General features: G+C 39.8%; 1 protein-coding gene across 7 annotated transcripts in view; it reads right to left on the bottom strand.

The window, feature by feature from the left end:
* The window catches only part of ATXN7 (ataxin 7), a 72,451-nt gene that overhangs the window by 10,596 nt on the left and 44,382 nt on the right, over positions 1–17,473 (bottom strand). For all 7 annotated transcript variants that reach the window (XR_015701187.1, XM_087742905.1, XM_087742907.1 and 4 more), the window contains 3 exons: positions 2,571–2,823; positions 1,620–1,882; positions 748–830 (listed from right to left, as the gene is read on the bottom strand). Coding sequence is in view for 6 of the 7 variants with exons in the window: in XM_087742905.1 (XP_087599031.1) it covers positions 748–830; positions 1,620–1,882; positions 2,571–2,823 (599 nt within the window). In the remaining variant the exon portion in view is untranslated. The remainder of the gene's footprint in view (positions 1–747; positions 831–1,619; positions 1,883–2,570; positions 2,824–17,473) is intronic.

Raw genomic sequence — 17,473 nt, 5'->3', positions numbered from 1 at the left:
ATGCTTCCCCTACTGACAGCTCAGCTGCTTTGCAGGAAAGTCGCTAAATATTACACAATTGCAGGGGATCTGGATTTTTGGTTCCTCCTCAGGACTAAGGGATACCCCTCTGTCCCCCAAGATTTTTGAGCTGGAGGACACATTTCACGTGACCAAAAGTTTTTACAGATTGTTTAATTTAGAGCTTGACCTCTAGGCATACTCCGTGGCTTTTTCAGAATACTCATTTCCGAGTTGGCTGTAGCGGTACACCAAGCAGCATTAGCATTTACGCAAATACCTCCTAAGTATCTGCTGCAGACTCTGCTGGGGGAAAAGGTGGGGTGTGAGAGGGGAGGAGCCTGATTTATTTAAATCCTGCATAAACAAATAATACTTCTAATGTTTATGAGGAATTTTAAAATTCATGATCTATGACTCAAAGGTTATCCCCAAAAAGAAGAATGTGTTGGCCCCTTACTACCTACATGTGGCGTAACATAATCTGTCCCATATCAACATCCATGATTCAATAGTTTATACAGAGATACAAATCTCCAGGTTACTTTAAGAAATACGGTTTTGAATAAATAATTAACTGAACTTTGAAAACAATTCATTCTTGGTTCTGGGCAACATGTTTGGAGAGGTACCATTTACAGTGGTAATCACTGACAGCAAAAATTTGTACTTCTCTATTTCCTGTCATATTCCGCAGGAACTTGAATTAAAACTTTAGATAATCTTATTCTGATTAAGATATCCTACCTTGCATGTCAAAGACCTAGTACAAGGTTTCCTGGTTTCCACATCAATGACACCACAGTATATATCAGGATCAAATTCTCTCTCTGTCAAAGGTACACAGTATCGAAAAGTTATCCAAAGACATTTTGAAATACTAACATTTATTTTCATTATAAAAAGGAATCATACTGGAAACTGTTTTCAAATGTAACACAGGCAAATGTACAAATAAAAATGCACAATAAAACTGTAGAAATAAAGTTTTCTACACTCTCAGCAAGTTTATGGTGTGCTGAAATACAGATCTCAAGTCTACAAGCAGAATGGAGAAATTTACAGCTGTAAGGGACCCCAAAGGAGGAGTAGATCCTCCACGTTAGGATTAGAGGTCACCATCAATATGAACTGCGATAAACAAAGGATGGGTTTTTGTTGTTGGTTTTGGTGTTAAGAACTTTTCTACCATTCTACTCACACTCAAAGTTACTGTGTTTAAAAAGTGTAAAGAGCAGACTGGGTTTACATTTTTGAGTTTATGCGGTGCTAGTTGTTCCATTTTCTATGTACATTTGGATCTTCCATATAGAAAAAAGGAAAAGAAAATCTTTAAAGACAGTAGAAAAACATAACTTTAAAACTGTAAGAACTGACAGGCCTTTGAGGTCTGTATGGTTTCTGAAAGCAACAGCCACACTGCAAGTTGTTTGCGTCCTTTAGAAGTATGTCAAGTTATAGATTTAATTTCTAATACATAAAACATACCTCATTACAAGTTACAGTGCTATAAAAGTGTTTAATTTACTTCTGAAACTTATTTCTATATATCCTATATATGTATTTCTATAGATACACTACTAAAAGGAATATAGCAAATAATAATTAAAAACAATTACCTGACAATCTTTTATGTAAAAATTTCCTATTATTTGTATTTTCTTCAGATTTCTTTTCCAAAAATGGAGGCACAGAGAGAAGACCTTTACCATTCAGTATCTGTCCAGGGGAAGGCAAGGGTGGCTTTGGTATTGAGGGACAATTAAGGCCAGTCTTTATTGAGGAACTCACAGTAGTAGAACAAGTTGGACCAACAGCAGCTTTCAGTTGGGCACCATCTATCTTTGGATGAATCTTTTCCACTTTGACAGATGGAGTCATACTATTATTTATGAAAAACAAAGGGGGGGAATTGAAAATTATAGTCATAAATTATAAGGAGTACTTTAAATATGCTATTATTCGCCAATACTCTGATCTATTCATAATGCAAATGTAGACCTTCCTCTTTCGTTCCCAGTTTTCTTATTCTTATCTTTTTTATTTTCACATTTTTTTATGATGTCCATAACCTCTTCTGTCCTCTTTTCCCCATTTCCTCGTAAGTATTTCAGAGAGACGTCAGGGACTTCAGAAATTGTTATTTGGATTCACAGATACAGTGTATCACCAAAGCAACTGGAATGGGCTTGTTGTGTCCAGTGAGAAATGCCCCATTCTGTGACAGTAAGTTGTATTACCAGTTCTGCAATCTCACATGTGCAGGTCAAAAATCACCTGAATCAGAGCTCTCTTATAATCAAAGTATGCAGATTAGATCAAAGAATTAAGAGCCCCTAGTAAAACGACCTTTATTTATAGTGATTCAAGACGCAGCTTTGCAAGCGTTCTTGTTCAACAGTCATAAGCATTATCTATAATCTTAGACTAGGTAGCTGGAAAAGATCTGGAGGAGTTTAAAGTGATTATCTCTTAAACCAAAAAACCTCTGAAACAAAAGGAAATTCTACCGATATAGCAGTGTCTATGCAAATAAGAACATTTAATTCTTTGTCAAAACACATACTCACATTTTATCATGGGGAACTTTGCTATGCTGTACCGAATGCATTAACCTGTTGTTTCCGCTGATCTGCAGCTTGTCTTTGGGCGATTTCAACAACTTGGAATTTGATGATGATGCACTAGTACCTCCACTGGATGAACGATTGCTCCCACTTCCACTGCTACCTTTGTTTTTTGAAGGGAAAGATGAAATGAGGGAAAATACTGAAGAGGAGGGAGGAGTCAAAGGCGGCTTGCTGGAGGAGCTGTGTCTTCTTTCTGAAAAGGAGGAAAAAAAAAAGGGGGTTTAAGCTCCCATACAGAAACAATTCTTAAATACTTCATGTTGTCATTTACTCCATTAACATTTTTCCTTTATTGGCTTAGGAGGTCCCCTGCCACACACAGAGCATAGAGGATTCAAGCCTCACTGTATTCCATGAGGCTCCACTCATTGCTGGTCCCCAGCTGGTTACGGGAATCTCTTTTAACTTCGGGAGCTACATTCCTCAGCCACTAAAGCTTAGCTTTTAATAACACTCCCCACTCACTCTCCATCTTAAAGAACAAGAAAGTGAGAATCAGACCTAGACCTCAGACACACAAAGCAGAGACCCCTATCCTCAGGCCAAGCAAGATTAAATATCATATTTCCTCAAAGCATAACAATTATCTGTAAATATGTCTTCTAATGGTCAAAATTACATTGGAGCCAACATTTTAACTTTCACTTCATGACAATCTTTTGGTATGGTCTACCAGACCTTCAGGTGGAACGCCCCTGAGAACAGCAGCTCAAGTATTGACCTAAATTGTATTTTTGGGGTGTTGTGTTTTGGGGTTTTTTTGCTTTGTTTTATTTTCCTCTGATTAATTCGATAGGATTTCTATTTAGGAACAACATCAAAAGGAGCAACAGATATTCTTCTGCCAAAAAAAAAAAAAAAATCTCAACATTTGAATTAAGAGTGGTCAGGTTCCACCAATGAATGTGTTGGAAAAGAAATTATTTAGTTAACATTAAACCATTAACATTAATATATTGCTAGCACCATTTCCGTTAAAATAGCGTATGTTATAAAGATAGTTCTTTGGAACAACAAATTCTTAGTCAGAAAACAGCTGACAGCTTCAGGGAGTACCCAGCTCTGCCTACACATGGGCACCTTAATTGACCGTTTGCTCGACCGATGCTTGGACACCTGTGCTTCCTCGATGATCAGTGTAATCAACACCTGCTTAAGAGACATGTCTGGCAACCAAGTACATGCAAACCACAGATCTAAGAGAGAACCAAGAATCAGCAGGTCTATCAGGGGAGTGGAAAGGCACTTCTCTCCTCGACAGTGGTAACACCTCTTTCTCAGCCAAGGTGAAAGGTGCCCAAATCCACTATCGATCAATCCCAGGATCAGCTTACAGATTTTGACTTAAGTTTACTTAAACTACGAAAGAAGCAGGCTACTCATGAAGTTACACCTACAGCCAAGAGTGAAAGTCAAGTCCAGTGCAACTTGTACAGAAGTCTGTAACACTCTGGAAAATGTAAATTAATATACCCGTGTTCTGCATATATGACCTATTTTCGCCCCAGTCCTAAATACAGCAATCATGTGCCACGCAGACGATGACCAACCAGGACTCCATTCATAGCTGGAAGCCATCAAACAAGCCAGCACCAACCCTGCACCAACGTTGTCTGGCACATCACCCGCTGCACGGCGCCTGCAAGCAAGACTGTAACAGCAATAACCAGGGGGGAAAAGGCAAGCCACGGTGCAAGAGGAAGGCATAGGAGTCTAACACCTGGCAAGCTAATTTCTTAGAGAGGTGAGGAAGCAGCATGTAAAATATGTTCATTAGCTTGGGGTGGGAAACATAGAGCTTAGACTAGGGAACTCCAGTCAAGAAATGAGACCTGAGACTGATCCAAGTGATGTGTGTTTCTCTGTTTAACTGCAAAATGGATGCAAACTACCTAATGAACCTTCTGCAAAAGAGTCATCACTTCTTAATTAGTATTTACCAAAAAGCTCCGAGAGGTCAGGTGAAACACCCAAGAGAAACACATAACAAATGCAGTAATTTATCACCCATCTCAAGAAACAACTGCTTCAAAACTATAGTATTTAGAACAACTAGTTACCTGTGATGTCCAAAATCATGTTAGTTTTCTCGAACCAGATGCCACTGTAGAGTTTGTAAGTGAAGTATGTTAGCATATTTATGTTCTAGTAAATGGCTGTGCTTCTAATATGACATACTGCATATTGCCAAATGTCTTTTTATAGCAATGGCAAGAATCCCTGAGCAGCTCTGATAAGTTACTATTTGAGGGCCATTAGTTCAGCGATGCTACACCCTGTGAGATTACTCTGCAAGATAATGAGAAAAATTGCTCAATACTCTTCCACCTTCTGCATATTTAGAAAATTCAAAGTCCAAGTTCTTATCACAGTTACAAATAATCTCTAATAAACCAGTGGATGACTAATGCAATCTTTGGGAGTTTGTTTTGATTTTTTTTTTTTTTAAAAGGAAGAAAGGGTGTTACTTCCTTGGAAAAAACCTGGCAGATGAGAATGGGATTAGAATAAGACTGAGTACCTCCTTGCGTCCCATCATTAGGAATAAGCTAGACAAAATATGAATCTCAGCTATTAATCCAAATGATATGAACACTTCTTTTCTGGCAACTTTAACTGGTACTGTTCTCGTACTAAACCGAGATGTTACGGACTACTACTTACATGAATGTTTCATAGCACCAATCTCAATACAAGTGAGTTAATATAAAAAGAAAGTGTTTTAAACTGCTGATCATAAAAAAAAATTACCTAAGACAACTGAGGCTAATGGCTGATCACACACCAAGATTAGAATCTACCATCAGAGAGAATTTCCATTCTACAGACAGACATATGATTTGGAACACACACACGCATGCGCACACACACACACACAAAAGCCAAATGAGCTTCTTCTAGAATTCTGGGAGAATTTCTGAAAAAGATACTGTAACTTTGTAAGTCTGTGAAACCTTCACTTACTCCTTCTGTACGTAACCAGGACTTGTGTAGTTTATCAACAAAATGAGAAGACTTTTCAGCTAACTTTTTGTAACCTGCCTGGACCTGTTTTGTGTTGACTTACACACAAGTAGAGGTAGGGCTGCTACTAGGATTTGCTTATATTTAATGTTTCAGTCTTTTTATAAAATTCATGTTTTTAAGTGAAATCTGCTTAAGGTCTGTTTTGTAAACCATCTAATACAACTGATGTCTTATTGGAGAAAGCTAATATTATTTTTGAAACCAGACATGTTTTAAGCATGGCATACTTGATCTAATGAACGTATTTATTGACAGACTGACAGAGTCTCTTAATTGAAAAATTACTACACAAACCGTCACTGAATAATCAAGACTACCATGCTAAGCATATTATAATGATAAATTCTACTAATCACCTGCCAATCTAATATGGTTCCCATTTGCCATTAACTCTGACTCAGCCTGAAAACATTTAAAAATGTAATTATCTCCAGGTGTTCAGTTTTCAAATTTTACAAGTTAGCACTCATGTCACTTCCCTTCACATAACTCTTGAAAGAAAAACAATTTTTTTATGTCATGATTGCTTTTACAACATGTCAAACTGGTATTTCAAACACTGTGCCTGTATTACACAGTTCTAAACTCTAAAATCTGGGAGGAGGATTTGGGGGGCGGAGGGGGTGTTGCAGGGAGAGGTTGTTTTTTACGTATCACAAAGACGTAAGTTTTGGCTTCGGACAAAGAACCTGGAAGTCTTCCTTGATCCCACAGCACTGGGTAGTATCTGACCTAAAATGAAAGCTGCATTTAACACTAAACATTAACAGATAAACTCCTCCCTAAGTATCTTTGCATTGATATAACATATTTGTGACCCTAAGAAGGGCTGTACAGAGAGTTAGAAAGCTGTGAAAAGAGATGACATGCCAGCAAAGGCCGTCTCTGCTCGGTGACTGGGCTATCTGTTAACTATCAATTTGGAAAAATGCAGCGATAGTTTGTGTGCTATTGGACTTATGCTTGAGCAAGAATTACATATGCATATTGCCAAAGCACACAGGACTTCCTGATAAAATGGATATTGATAATTTAAATCTCTTCAAGAGCTCTAACAAAAAAACCCAAACAAACAAAAAAAACAAACAAACAAAACCAAACCACTAAACACCTTTGCTTTGCCCTTAAGAGTCTGGCTGCCAATTTTCTTGGGTCTAGAATCTTCTTTTCCATTGCATATTTCCTACTAAACATGCACCGATTTCTGACAAAATGCAAAAAAGTAACCGGGAAGGGGAAGAAAAAAAAGAAAGCTTCTCACTGTGTTTGGCTACTACTTATTCTTCCATCAGTGGGTAAACACTCAGACTTACTGTGATTCATAGCTTTATTTTTGTATTAAAATAAAAGAAGATACCCTTTTATAGAGAAAAATAGTCTGGGTTTCATGAAATGCTACTTTCTTTGCTGTATACTTAAGAAAAAAAAAATTAAGAGTAACAATACTCTTAAAATTTTTCAAAACGTTCCTCCCAGGTCTACACTTAGTTCTCAAAATCTAGGAAGTGTTCTGTGCTCTTCATTCTCTCTGGGCATAAATTAATAGCTTTGGGCAGCAAATACAAGATGTACAGATCAAATTCCATAAACCCATTTTTTTATACTGACTTCTTACGTAAGTACTGGGCAAAAAGTCAAACTGACCTGTGTCAGTGCTAGCAGAACTGTCCTTAAAAATGAAGCACACCCATTCACACACACACACACACAAGTTTAGCTCAGTGAAATACGTTGCAACTTCAGCTAACATTCAGAAAGATAGTTTTAACATAGGTTAGCCTAGGTAAGAGTGTAATTCAGGCTATCGAATTAAATGTGTATATTGAAACAAAGCATAAAGGTAACTTTATGTTTAAGTAATTATTATTTCATGTATCTGTCTCAAAGTATAAACAGGATACAAGTGCAACTTAAAGCAAACTTTTTTCCCATCATACTGAGCTTGTCATTTGAGAAATTGTTTAGCACAGCCATATTAAAACAAACATCTTTTACCTGAGGATAAAATTTATTTTCTGTCAGCACGACTATTACATTTCTAGAGTAATTGCGGAGAGCTAATTTACTTGATCTTCTAATTTCTCTAGAAGGATCAGATCCAGGACATGACAGGAGAGCACAGACTGGGACACTGCTGTGGAAGGGCACCTCAGCATAGCTCCAAGACTTTACTCAGCAACCAGCTAACACCCCTTTTGCGGCTCTACTCCAAATGCCTGTGCTGGGCTCTGATCCACCACCACTCGCACCTCAACACGACAAAGAAAAAAAAAAATTAAGATAATTAGAATTAGATCCATGAGGATTTCACAAGGGGAACTCGGGAGCTAAAACAATCATGGGCATAGCAGGCAAATTCCTCTTCCTTTGATGCCACCGTGGCAGCGTGCAGCTGCTTGGGAGCAGTCGCCTGCACGGGATCTTGATCTGCTGCTCGCTCACTTATTGCTGCTTCATTATCCCGCTCTAATCACGGGGCCTAGATACCAAGGATTCTGCCTTAATCTTCCACTGATGTCCCTTTAATCATCCCATCAGTTCTGTTTGCACTGTAAGTCAGGATGAGGTCACTCCATCTTCCATTGTGTGGTGTTTGAACTTACACTCTGAGCTGAACAGACAGCACCTAAACAAAGTTATATTTTTCACTCCAGCCAGAAAGTTACAGAAAAGAATATTTACGGAGTCCAAGCTATCAGTATGACAGACTGCCAAGGCTTGATTGGCACCAGTACAAGCTGTCATGTCTCGAGAGAGAGTTCTTACTATTTCATAAAAAAACCATTGCTTTGCAACTGGCAGTTGATATTATTGTTTATCACTCAGTGTTAGCAAAACCACGAAGAGAATCTGACTGATAGTAGTCATGTATGCTTATGGCACTCCACTCGCAGAAAAATAACACTTTAGCAGAAGAGAAATAAAAAAAAAAAAAAAAGGAAGTATATAATTTATATTTGCAGCATACCAAATGCAAGTCAGGGTGGCACATACATAAGCATTATGTTGCTTTATGTATTTACATCAATTACCACAATGGTCTTCCTTATCTTGACCAGAGTTCTTCAATATTATAAAGAAATAGTAATAGGTATGAACTATTTATCTAAGAAATAGGTTTATATAATATCTTTTATACAGACTATGGCCAAGTTAGCAATATCGATCCAGCCTTGTGTCCTGCACTTCCTCGCTTTAAAAATATTCAGCGCAACTGCAGTACAGAATGTTTCTATTGCCTGTGTAGACACCACCACATAAAGAGGCAGTTAAGCTACAATGATAAAACTTTACTTAAAATGTGTCTCTTCTCAAAAATCTATTAAAATGCAAGACCTAGCCAATTTTGAAGAGTGTATTTTAAAACCCAGAATTTACCTTCACAACTCGATACGTTAACAGGTTTGCTTTGCCTAGCAGAGATTTACAATGTGCTGGTTTATATGTTTTTACATTACATCTTCACCACATACATGCTACAGCATTGTGCAAAGACAGTCTTACATTTACATGGAGGTGGTGAATACCCAAGAAGATAAAATCACCTTCTTAGGGGCAAAAGATAGAATTTAAGTCAAAGTCATACGTTACAGAGGAAAATATAACTACAGAGATCAACAATTTTAAAAATTCCCATTAAAATATTCTTTCACATTAAAGCAATTTGTGGAGGCTTCAGCTTGGTAAGCACAAATACATCAAGACCTTTCTAATTGCTGACGGGGTATGCTCCAAAATCATACGTCGGTTCCTACGACATTTTTACTTCTCAAGTGAGGGCAGTATCACCACTAAGCTTTACACATCATCTGTTTTCTGCATCTTTGTTTAACGGCAGTGTTGGCGCGTTTACTTCCCGCTCTGCTGTCCAGCACCCCTCGTCAGGGCTAAGGTCCCGCTCTTCCAGGTACGAATTCCTGCACCATTCCCTTGTCAATCACCTCCAAAACACACACTACAACTCTCCCTGAAAAGCATATAAAATCTGGCTATGCTTTAACTAGGGTGCACAGTTTTTGGGTTGGGGTTTTTTTTGTTTTGTTTTTTTTTTGTTGGGTTTGTTTGGGGGTTTTTTTTGGTTGGTTGTTGTTTGTTTGGGGGTTTTTTTTGGTTGTTTTTTTTTTTTTTTTTTAAGATATGCTTCAGTTACAAATGCTCAATTCAGAACCCAAAGGTCTCATATATACAAATATTTGGGTTTCAGTGTATCATCCCAGTTCCAAAATCCCTCCACAGTAATTCACGCTGATTTAAGACATGTAAATAAAACATATGTGGATGTTTATGATGGTCCAGCACACTTAACTAACCTTCCTCATGAAATCCAAACTTCAATGCAACCAAAAGCCACTGATTGTTTTGAATGATGTGTTTGTAATAGCTACTTTAACTAAAAGTTTCAGGTAACCTACTTCCTATCAGTCCAGAAATCCTAGACTGACAGATTTTTAGCTCAACTTTCATTTTGGTTTGTTTTTAAAAGCAGGTTTACCAGAGCACTTAACATAGGAAACGCAAGCGAAGTTGGGAATTGGAAAACAACCTCTGAGAAGTATTTGGGCTTTCGTCTTCCCCAGCCTCACGGCGCCACGTTCGGCGTGCCACTTCAACCCTCTGAAGTTCCCCAACATTTAAATTTGAATATTTGCAAATTATTTACTCAACTCCCAAGAGGTGTTATGATGGTTAGTTACTTAACCACATCCCTTTGAACAGAAACAGAACACAAACGTTAGCTATTCGTATTATTTTGTTCATTTCATTACAGTAGTTATGGAGAACCACTGACTACTTTTAAAACTGTAAAACCAATTACTCGACTTCCGATTTCTAAATATGTATGTTTATAATTTTCCTAGAGATTTACTTTTGAGAACCAAAATCCACTCGCAAGTGATCACTGTGCAAAATACATCAGATAAAGGAGCGTGAAATTCAGCGCGAGCGGGGTCACAGTTTTGTTACTGCCGTTGAAGAAAACAGAGGGAGGAGTGGAAAAAAGATCATTTACACTAGTAAGATTCTGAATGCCAACTTCAATACTTTAAAATTGTATTTCAAAAAGGAGATGATCCTTTAACTATAATTTAGGGTATTTAAATGATGCTTTTAAAAATGGTACAACTACAGCGTAGCCAGGATGGTATTGTAATTCTCTAATAGCACAACACTAACTGGGCAGGAACGGCCATCTCCACTATGGTAACTGCTGCAAAACAGCCCCAAACCTAGCACGCTTCCCCTGATCGCCAAGATTAGCACCACAGAAAGGAGAGCGAGAAGCAGACTGCAAACAGAGTTACTAAGAACATAGCAAAAAAAATAGCAACACTAAAACGTATTTAAATAAATAACGTTCAAGTACACCCCTTTGTCCACTGCTGCCTCTGCACAACTCTCTGTACATTACTAAAGCTATTTTTTCCATTTTTCCGTATTTGTTACTAATCCTTTCAAAACCCCTCGTATTCAGCGCACATGAGTAGTTCTGCAATCAATTTCCACAGGATTTAAAATTCCTCTTTAAAATACACAGGGTTTGCCCCTAAGAGATGTAAAATAACCCTTGAAGCATCAACCAATACATACTGTCATCCCAAGCCTGCAGACAGACTAGGGTTTTGCTACGTTGTGCAGCTCTCTCGTGCAGTGGCAAGCTGGAATTAGGGACGCTCCCATCAGGTTTGTTTCAGCTATTCAGAGCCTCCTGGAGACCAGTAAAACTCTCAAGAGCAACGTGGGAAAACTGACAGAAACAGGACATTAAATTATTCATGGAGCAGAACAACAAGCAAAATGAAGCCAGGGACACCAACTGTTGGGAGGTCCCCCTTCGTCACCCAGAGGAGGATGTTCTCCCCATCCTTCTCCATCCCCCTCTTTGCTCAGGTAAACCCAAATGAAAGGGCTTGAACACCTCAAAAAGACTCTGGCATAATATCCAAGATCAAACTTCTGGTACGCTTTCCTGAACAAATTGCCAAGAGGTGGGGGAAGGAAAGGACAGATTTCTCACCAGGGAACTGGCCCTGGACATTTCGGTCGGTAGCTGTCTGGTAAATCTGCCAAGCACTGGAACATAAATATTGCAAAGTTATTATGGAAGGACAGTAGAGTGTCTTAGATGGTAATCGGGCCATGGAGAGATTATAATATCCACGTTATGAGCACTAATCTCTGTATAGCCTGTTGACGACATGACAATACCTGCACTGTCTGATTAAAAAGCAGGTATCGAATAAATCATTTTTTTGCTATTAAAAAAATTGTTATTTGGAAAAAACTTTAGAGAAGCCACAGTGATAATAAACAAGAACATCAAAGATAACCAGTACAGATTAGCATCGTACCAAGACACAGTATAGGTCAGTTTCCTCAAAAATACAGCTGGAAAACTGTTGTCTCATATATGCTTACCCTGAATGACATTAAAGAAAGGTTTCAGTTTTTCAAAACAAGCATAAAGCAAATTAAAAATAAAAAACCCCCATTATTTCAAACTTTTAATAAAAAGTTGAATAAACAGAAGTTTAATAAAAACTGTGTGTTGAAAGCACGGGAATAAAGAATTAAGTGAAGAACCATCACCTAATTTCCGATTTTCTCTCTGCCCATTTTCTACCCAGAAATCAGGTTTACACCTTTAACACCATGTTCTTCCCCTTCAGCATCAATAATACTTCTTACAAGACCTTATCACATAGTATTATAATATTGTGTAATGTATTCAGATGAGTTCATATATCCAAATGCCTGGTTAGTTTTCATCTTGCTAATGCTTCTATTCACGCCATAATGAGGAATTTTAATGTTTTCCCCTGTAGCTATTTCTTTACATGTAGCAAACTTTAACCATTGCATGTTGACTGTCAGACTCGGCTCTGCTAAAAAAACCCCAAATACGCTGACATTGAAAACTTGCTTAAAAGCTGTTAGTGAACCAAAATACAAAGGGGGTTAAGGGCTAACTGATAAAGTTCTCGAGATGGTGTAAAAAAAAAAGGGTCTTGAAACAGAAAGCTCTCCGTATGAAAGAGATCAGGAAGAGTGAATTGACTTTGTTTTGAGCAGGAGAATAAGAGGAAATATCACAGGGTATACAAAAATAGTAAATCACATTCTTTGATTTTGTCATCAAGAAATGACAGGATAAGATGACATTGAGCACAAATATTTTTCTTACATGCTGCACGATTAATGAGTGACATCCGCTGCCACACGATAGAAAAGGTTTGTAAGATTAAAAAAAAAAAGATAAACATGTACATAGCTACTTAGAACTAGCCACACGCCAACTACGACAGCCCCTCCTCTCCCCCGAGGCGTTACTGCTCACGGCAAAGCCGAGGAAACGCTGACTGGTAGAGCTGAGAAGGAAGCTCCCGTCGCCGCCTCTGACGTTACCGTCTCTCACGTCTGTCCCTGTACGTACGGCACTCACCACGCACACCCAATGGATGTGACAACCCATGCGCTTCCCTGCAGCAAACGGGACAACAGCGTTACTGAGCCTCTACACCCACGGGCAGTGCTCGCTTGCAGGAAAACCTCGTGGAGAAGTGAGAGCAGCATGAGGGATCCAGGCTGGGCTTCTGCCTGTGCGGCTAACGCCCCGTCTTCTGTCCAAGTCTTTAAACACAAGAAATGTTGAACTTTTTCAGGATGGAAAATGAAGATGGGAAGCAAACCTGCGGTAGGGCGAATTGTAATCTTTTTAAAAGATGTTTCAAGAGCCGAATAACTTTCTAAAACTCAAAATCTCTTGGAACATAAACGCTCAGTCTGCAACATCAATGGAAAAACAGAGAATAAATATTTTGGTTTCTTGTTTTAAATCAGATCCTTATGTTATTTTACACTGATTTAAGGTTTTTAGGCATTAGTCATTTTTCAATTATAGAAAGGATCATTACAGCTTATTTCATTAACACTGGTCAATCACAATTGGCATGAAACAACTGTTTTCATGTTTAAAAACACTGACCATGTTAACTATACACTAATTAAAATTTTACAGCAGCATTAGCACAGCGAAGTCTCACAGAAATCAGCAATACAGTCAAACGAGGGCACGAACCTACTGTGCTTGCACAACAATGTCTTTCAAATTAAATAAACCAGTCCTTTCACATTTCACTTCAAAAGAACCAAGCAATGCTGTAATTAGGATGTGCTAACTAAAACGTTTGTGCAAGTTTAACCTTTTCAATAAAAACACAACTGCATTCCACGCATCCAGGCTGCGCCTGTATTTCCTATTTCCTCCAAAACAGAGATACGATGGCACAGACCATCCTGCCCACAGCCAGCCACACAGAGCTGCAACAAGGAATGTATTTGCCCTCTGATTTATAAATTACACGGATGAGCGCACTCAGGAAAACAAGCTAAAACGAACACGCTCTTAATAGTTTCTTTCTTTAATTAACACTTTGATTAACAGCCGCCAATTTACCTAGAGGCCTGACAGGATTGCAATCGGCTGTCTATGCTTTTATTGCTGTTTTCTCGCCTTGTGCTTTCCCCATTAGAGCTGCAGCTTCAGCGCAGTTTGGAGGGATTTCACGTTTCTGAAGGTGGCTGCCTGCCGCAGTCCCCCGGTCAGGTCCGCGCACGGCTCTGGGGAAAAGGGGCAGCTCCCGGCGCGGGGCTCGGCAGGGGCTGCGCGGCACAGGGCAGAGCAGAGCACGGCACAGGGCACAGCTCGGCACAGGGCAGAGCAGAGCACGGCACAGGGCACAGCTCGCCACTTTGCCCCTGCTCACGACAAACTCACCACCTGCCTGCTTTTGGAGCCGGGCCAGACCGCTCCGGTGACATTTCAGAAGGGCTCACGCCAGCCGCTTGCAGCGCGTAATCCCTCCCTGTGAGATTATCCATGTCGCTCGGCGAACTCCGCCGAGGCCCCGCGACACTCGTGGGCAACACCGCCGTCCACGCCGGGCCGCCTCGCCAGCGGTGCTGGGGCTCTCAGCCAGCCTCGGCCGCCTCAAGGCAACCAGCCGCCCCCAGGGCTGCCCTCGGGCCTCTGGCCAGCCCCAGCTTTACCTTCTGCCTGCTGCTGACAGGCACTAGAGCCACGGAGAAGGCGGCCGTGGCCACAGGGCGCGTGGATGGAGGTTAATCCCCTCTCCGATTCCCACAGTGAGCTGCCAGGCCCAAGCCGGCAGCACTGGGACGGCTCCCCTGTGGCCACATCACCCAGCCCGGGGGCAGCTGGCATCTCTGGAGCTGCAGCTCCCTGGGCTGTTGGTGGCCCATGGCAGCCCAGGGTGGGTGGCCCCTGCCGCCGCAGGGGACACTCCTGGGATGCATCTCCAGCAGCACAAATTCACTTCCAGATAGGTCTTGCCGTCCTAAATTTCCAGACTCGCATGTCTGAACATCGGGGTCTGATTTCCACCCAAAGTGAGTGCATGGATACTAAAATCTAATTTTTACCAAATTACTAATTTCTGGACCATTTCCTAAGTAATCACTAGGAAAAATTACAGCGTATCTGCTGACAAAATAGAATGGGAAGAAACAACTTGTGGCTTTTGCTCTTGTTTTAAATTACCATAATCAAAGCTGAAATTTCTGGCCTCCCTCACTCATCAAATTACACCCAAATTTGGTTTTAAAACCAAGCAATCACTTTTTCACTAAAATAAGAAGTTTGCCAAGAGGAAAGGCATATGGCTTCTACAAGTGCCTTTGTGTATTAGTATTAGTGTGTCAGCGTATTACTTTCTTTTCATAAAGAAGGGGTAAACAGAAGCAAGGGAGCACCATTTCAGCAGGCTGGGCTTCGGGTTGTGGTTTTTTGTGGGCTTTTTTGGGGGGGGTGGGCTTGGTTGTTTTTTTTTTTTTTTTTAAGGAACACACAGAAACCTGGAGACTATTGCTCCCATTAACAAGCTTAGAAACAAATCCTAAACCACAAATACTAAATACTAACTTTCCCACGTCTGTGCACTCAGAATATGAGACAGCAACCAGTTCCTCTTTCGCTCTGAATTTCAAGAGAAGTTGACAGCTCATGTCACCTAACCATGAATTGTTAAGGACAACTCAGGAATACAAAGACATTTCCTTGGACTATGCTGTTTTTAAAAGACATCTCCTTCCATTGCTAAAATTAGTACCAGAGGCATGCGTGTTTTTGGAGGATTTGTTTCTATTGTGTACTCTTCTGCTTGACACCCATAATTAAAACTGGGTAAGTCTCCAACAGATTTTAGTGGTTCACAAAACTCTTGACTTTAAACTACTACGTGCGGAACCAGCACTGATGTATTTGTTTTCTTACCAACTAGAATTTATCCTTCCTTAGTCTTTGATTTGGTCTAGTCTCATTTTAGGACCAAGTGGGCAAGTAACTTGTATTTTTTTGCTTTCTCCACAAATAAACCAACCAAGATCAGGCAATTTAATTCCCACATGGAACAATATAGAAAGCTGTCTTCCTTCTGAATAAGACTGAGGACAAAGACCCCGATCGCTAAGAAACCCCAACAGCTGGGCATCAAGGCAGGAGCTGGAATGGAAGGGAGAGGCATGACGGTACATTCACACGGGGAGAAAACAGCCGCGGCCCACGGGAAGGCACACAATGGCCAAGGGAGAGAATGCAGCAGGATTTTATGCTTGCATATGTTATAGTCGCAGCATATATGCCAACTGTCTCAATCTGTGCGTTTGTTTTTATTTACTATTTTCCAATGATTAAAGGCTTCTAAGTGACTTTATACAGTAAATATTCACGGGGTTTCACCTTGAAATGGATTGATGTACCACAGTTAAATCATATGCTGCAAGTGTACTCTGACAAATGCAAAAGTAATTTTAATTAGTGTAGTAAAAACAACCCATTATATAAGACAATGAAATTATGAAGTTCTTTTCCTGGTATTGAATATCACAAGAGGTTTTACGTTTTATTTTCTACCAACATGACTTGAAATCACTAAAAAAAAAATCCCCAAAATACCAACATCAGATTGAATATAAATGCTTATATCATCAGTTAACACCTGAGTTCAGAGGCCTAAAATTAGCCTTGGAAGCTGTGATAGTACTTTGTGCAGATACCTACACAAAGGGACATAAACCTGCGCACACTGCTCGCTCCCAGGGAACGGGGCTGAAGTGACGAGACTCCTGCTCCAACGCTGGCTCAGGAGGACAGTGCAGGCAGGGCAAACGGGAAAGAAGCAATTCTATCTCCATCCCTGCAGAGAACCCAATTTCCAAGTCTTTGCTGGTACAATATCATCCAAGAAGGACAACTTGAACTGTGTTGAAACCATTGCAATGGAAGAAAGTTTGCTTCCTACTGCTCAAGATAACGTAAGGAACAGCATCAACCCCCTCCTTTCTTCATTTCCTCACTGAACACATGTAACATGAAAAGATATTTATCATGTGTGATGCTATCACTATGCACACACATATAGTAGCTTCCTAGTATGAGTACTGCAGAATGTTAAGAAATGCAAAAAAAAAAAAAAAAATCATTCTATAACCTGAAGTACTCTGCACATTTTGCAATGCCAAAAAAATTTTTAAGATTGCCTAGAGAATTTTTAATCTTTTATTTACATTATATTTTCTTATCTAGCTTTGTGAAGTGAGACAAATGCAGCTGTACCACATCTCCTTCCACCTGTCTACATTTTAATGTTCTCTATTTTGAAATGATAGGTTAATTCTAAGTAAACGGGAGAGCTGGATTTGAGGCAGCATGCCCTCCCGCCCCCTCTGCTGACAGAGGTCCTAAACATACTGGGGTTTATCACTAGCATTAAAATCAGCATTCAGACAGCAAAGGTAGG

This window comes from Nipponia nippon, unplaced genomic scaffold (genome assembly GCF_047370975.1).
Source record: "Nipponia nippon isolate SJK-2023a ecotype South Korea unplaced genomic scaffold, ASM4737097v1 scaffold_9, whole genome shotgun sequence".
NCBI classification, from domain to species: Eukaryota; Metazoa; Chordata; class Aves; order Pelecaniformes; family Threskiornithidae; genus Nipponia; species Nipponia nippon.
The sequence above is the reverse complement of the archived record's forward strand: the minus strand, read 5'-3'. Positions and strand labels throughout refer to the sequence as shown.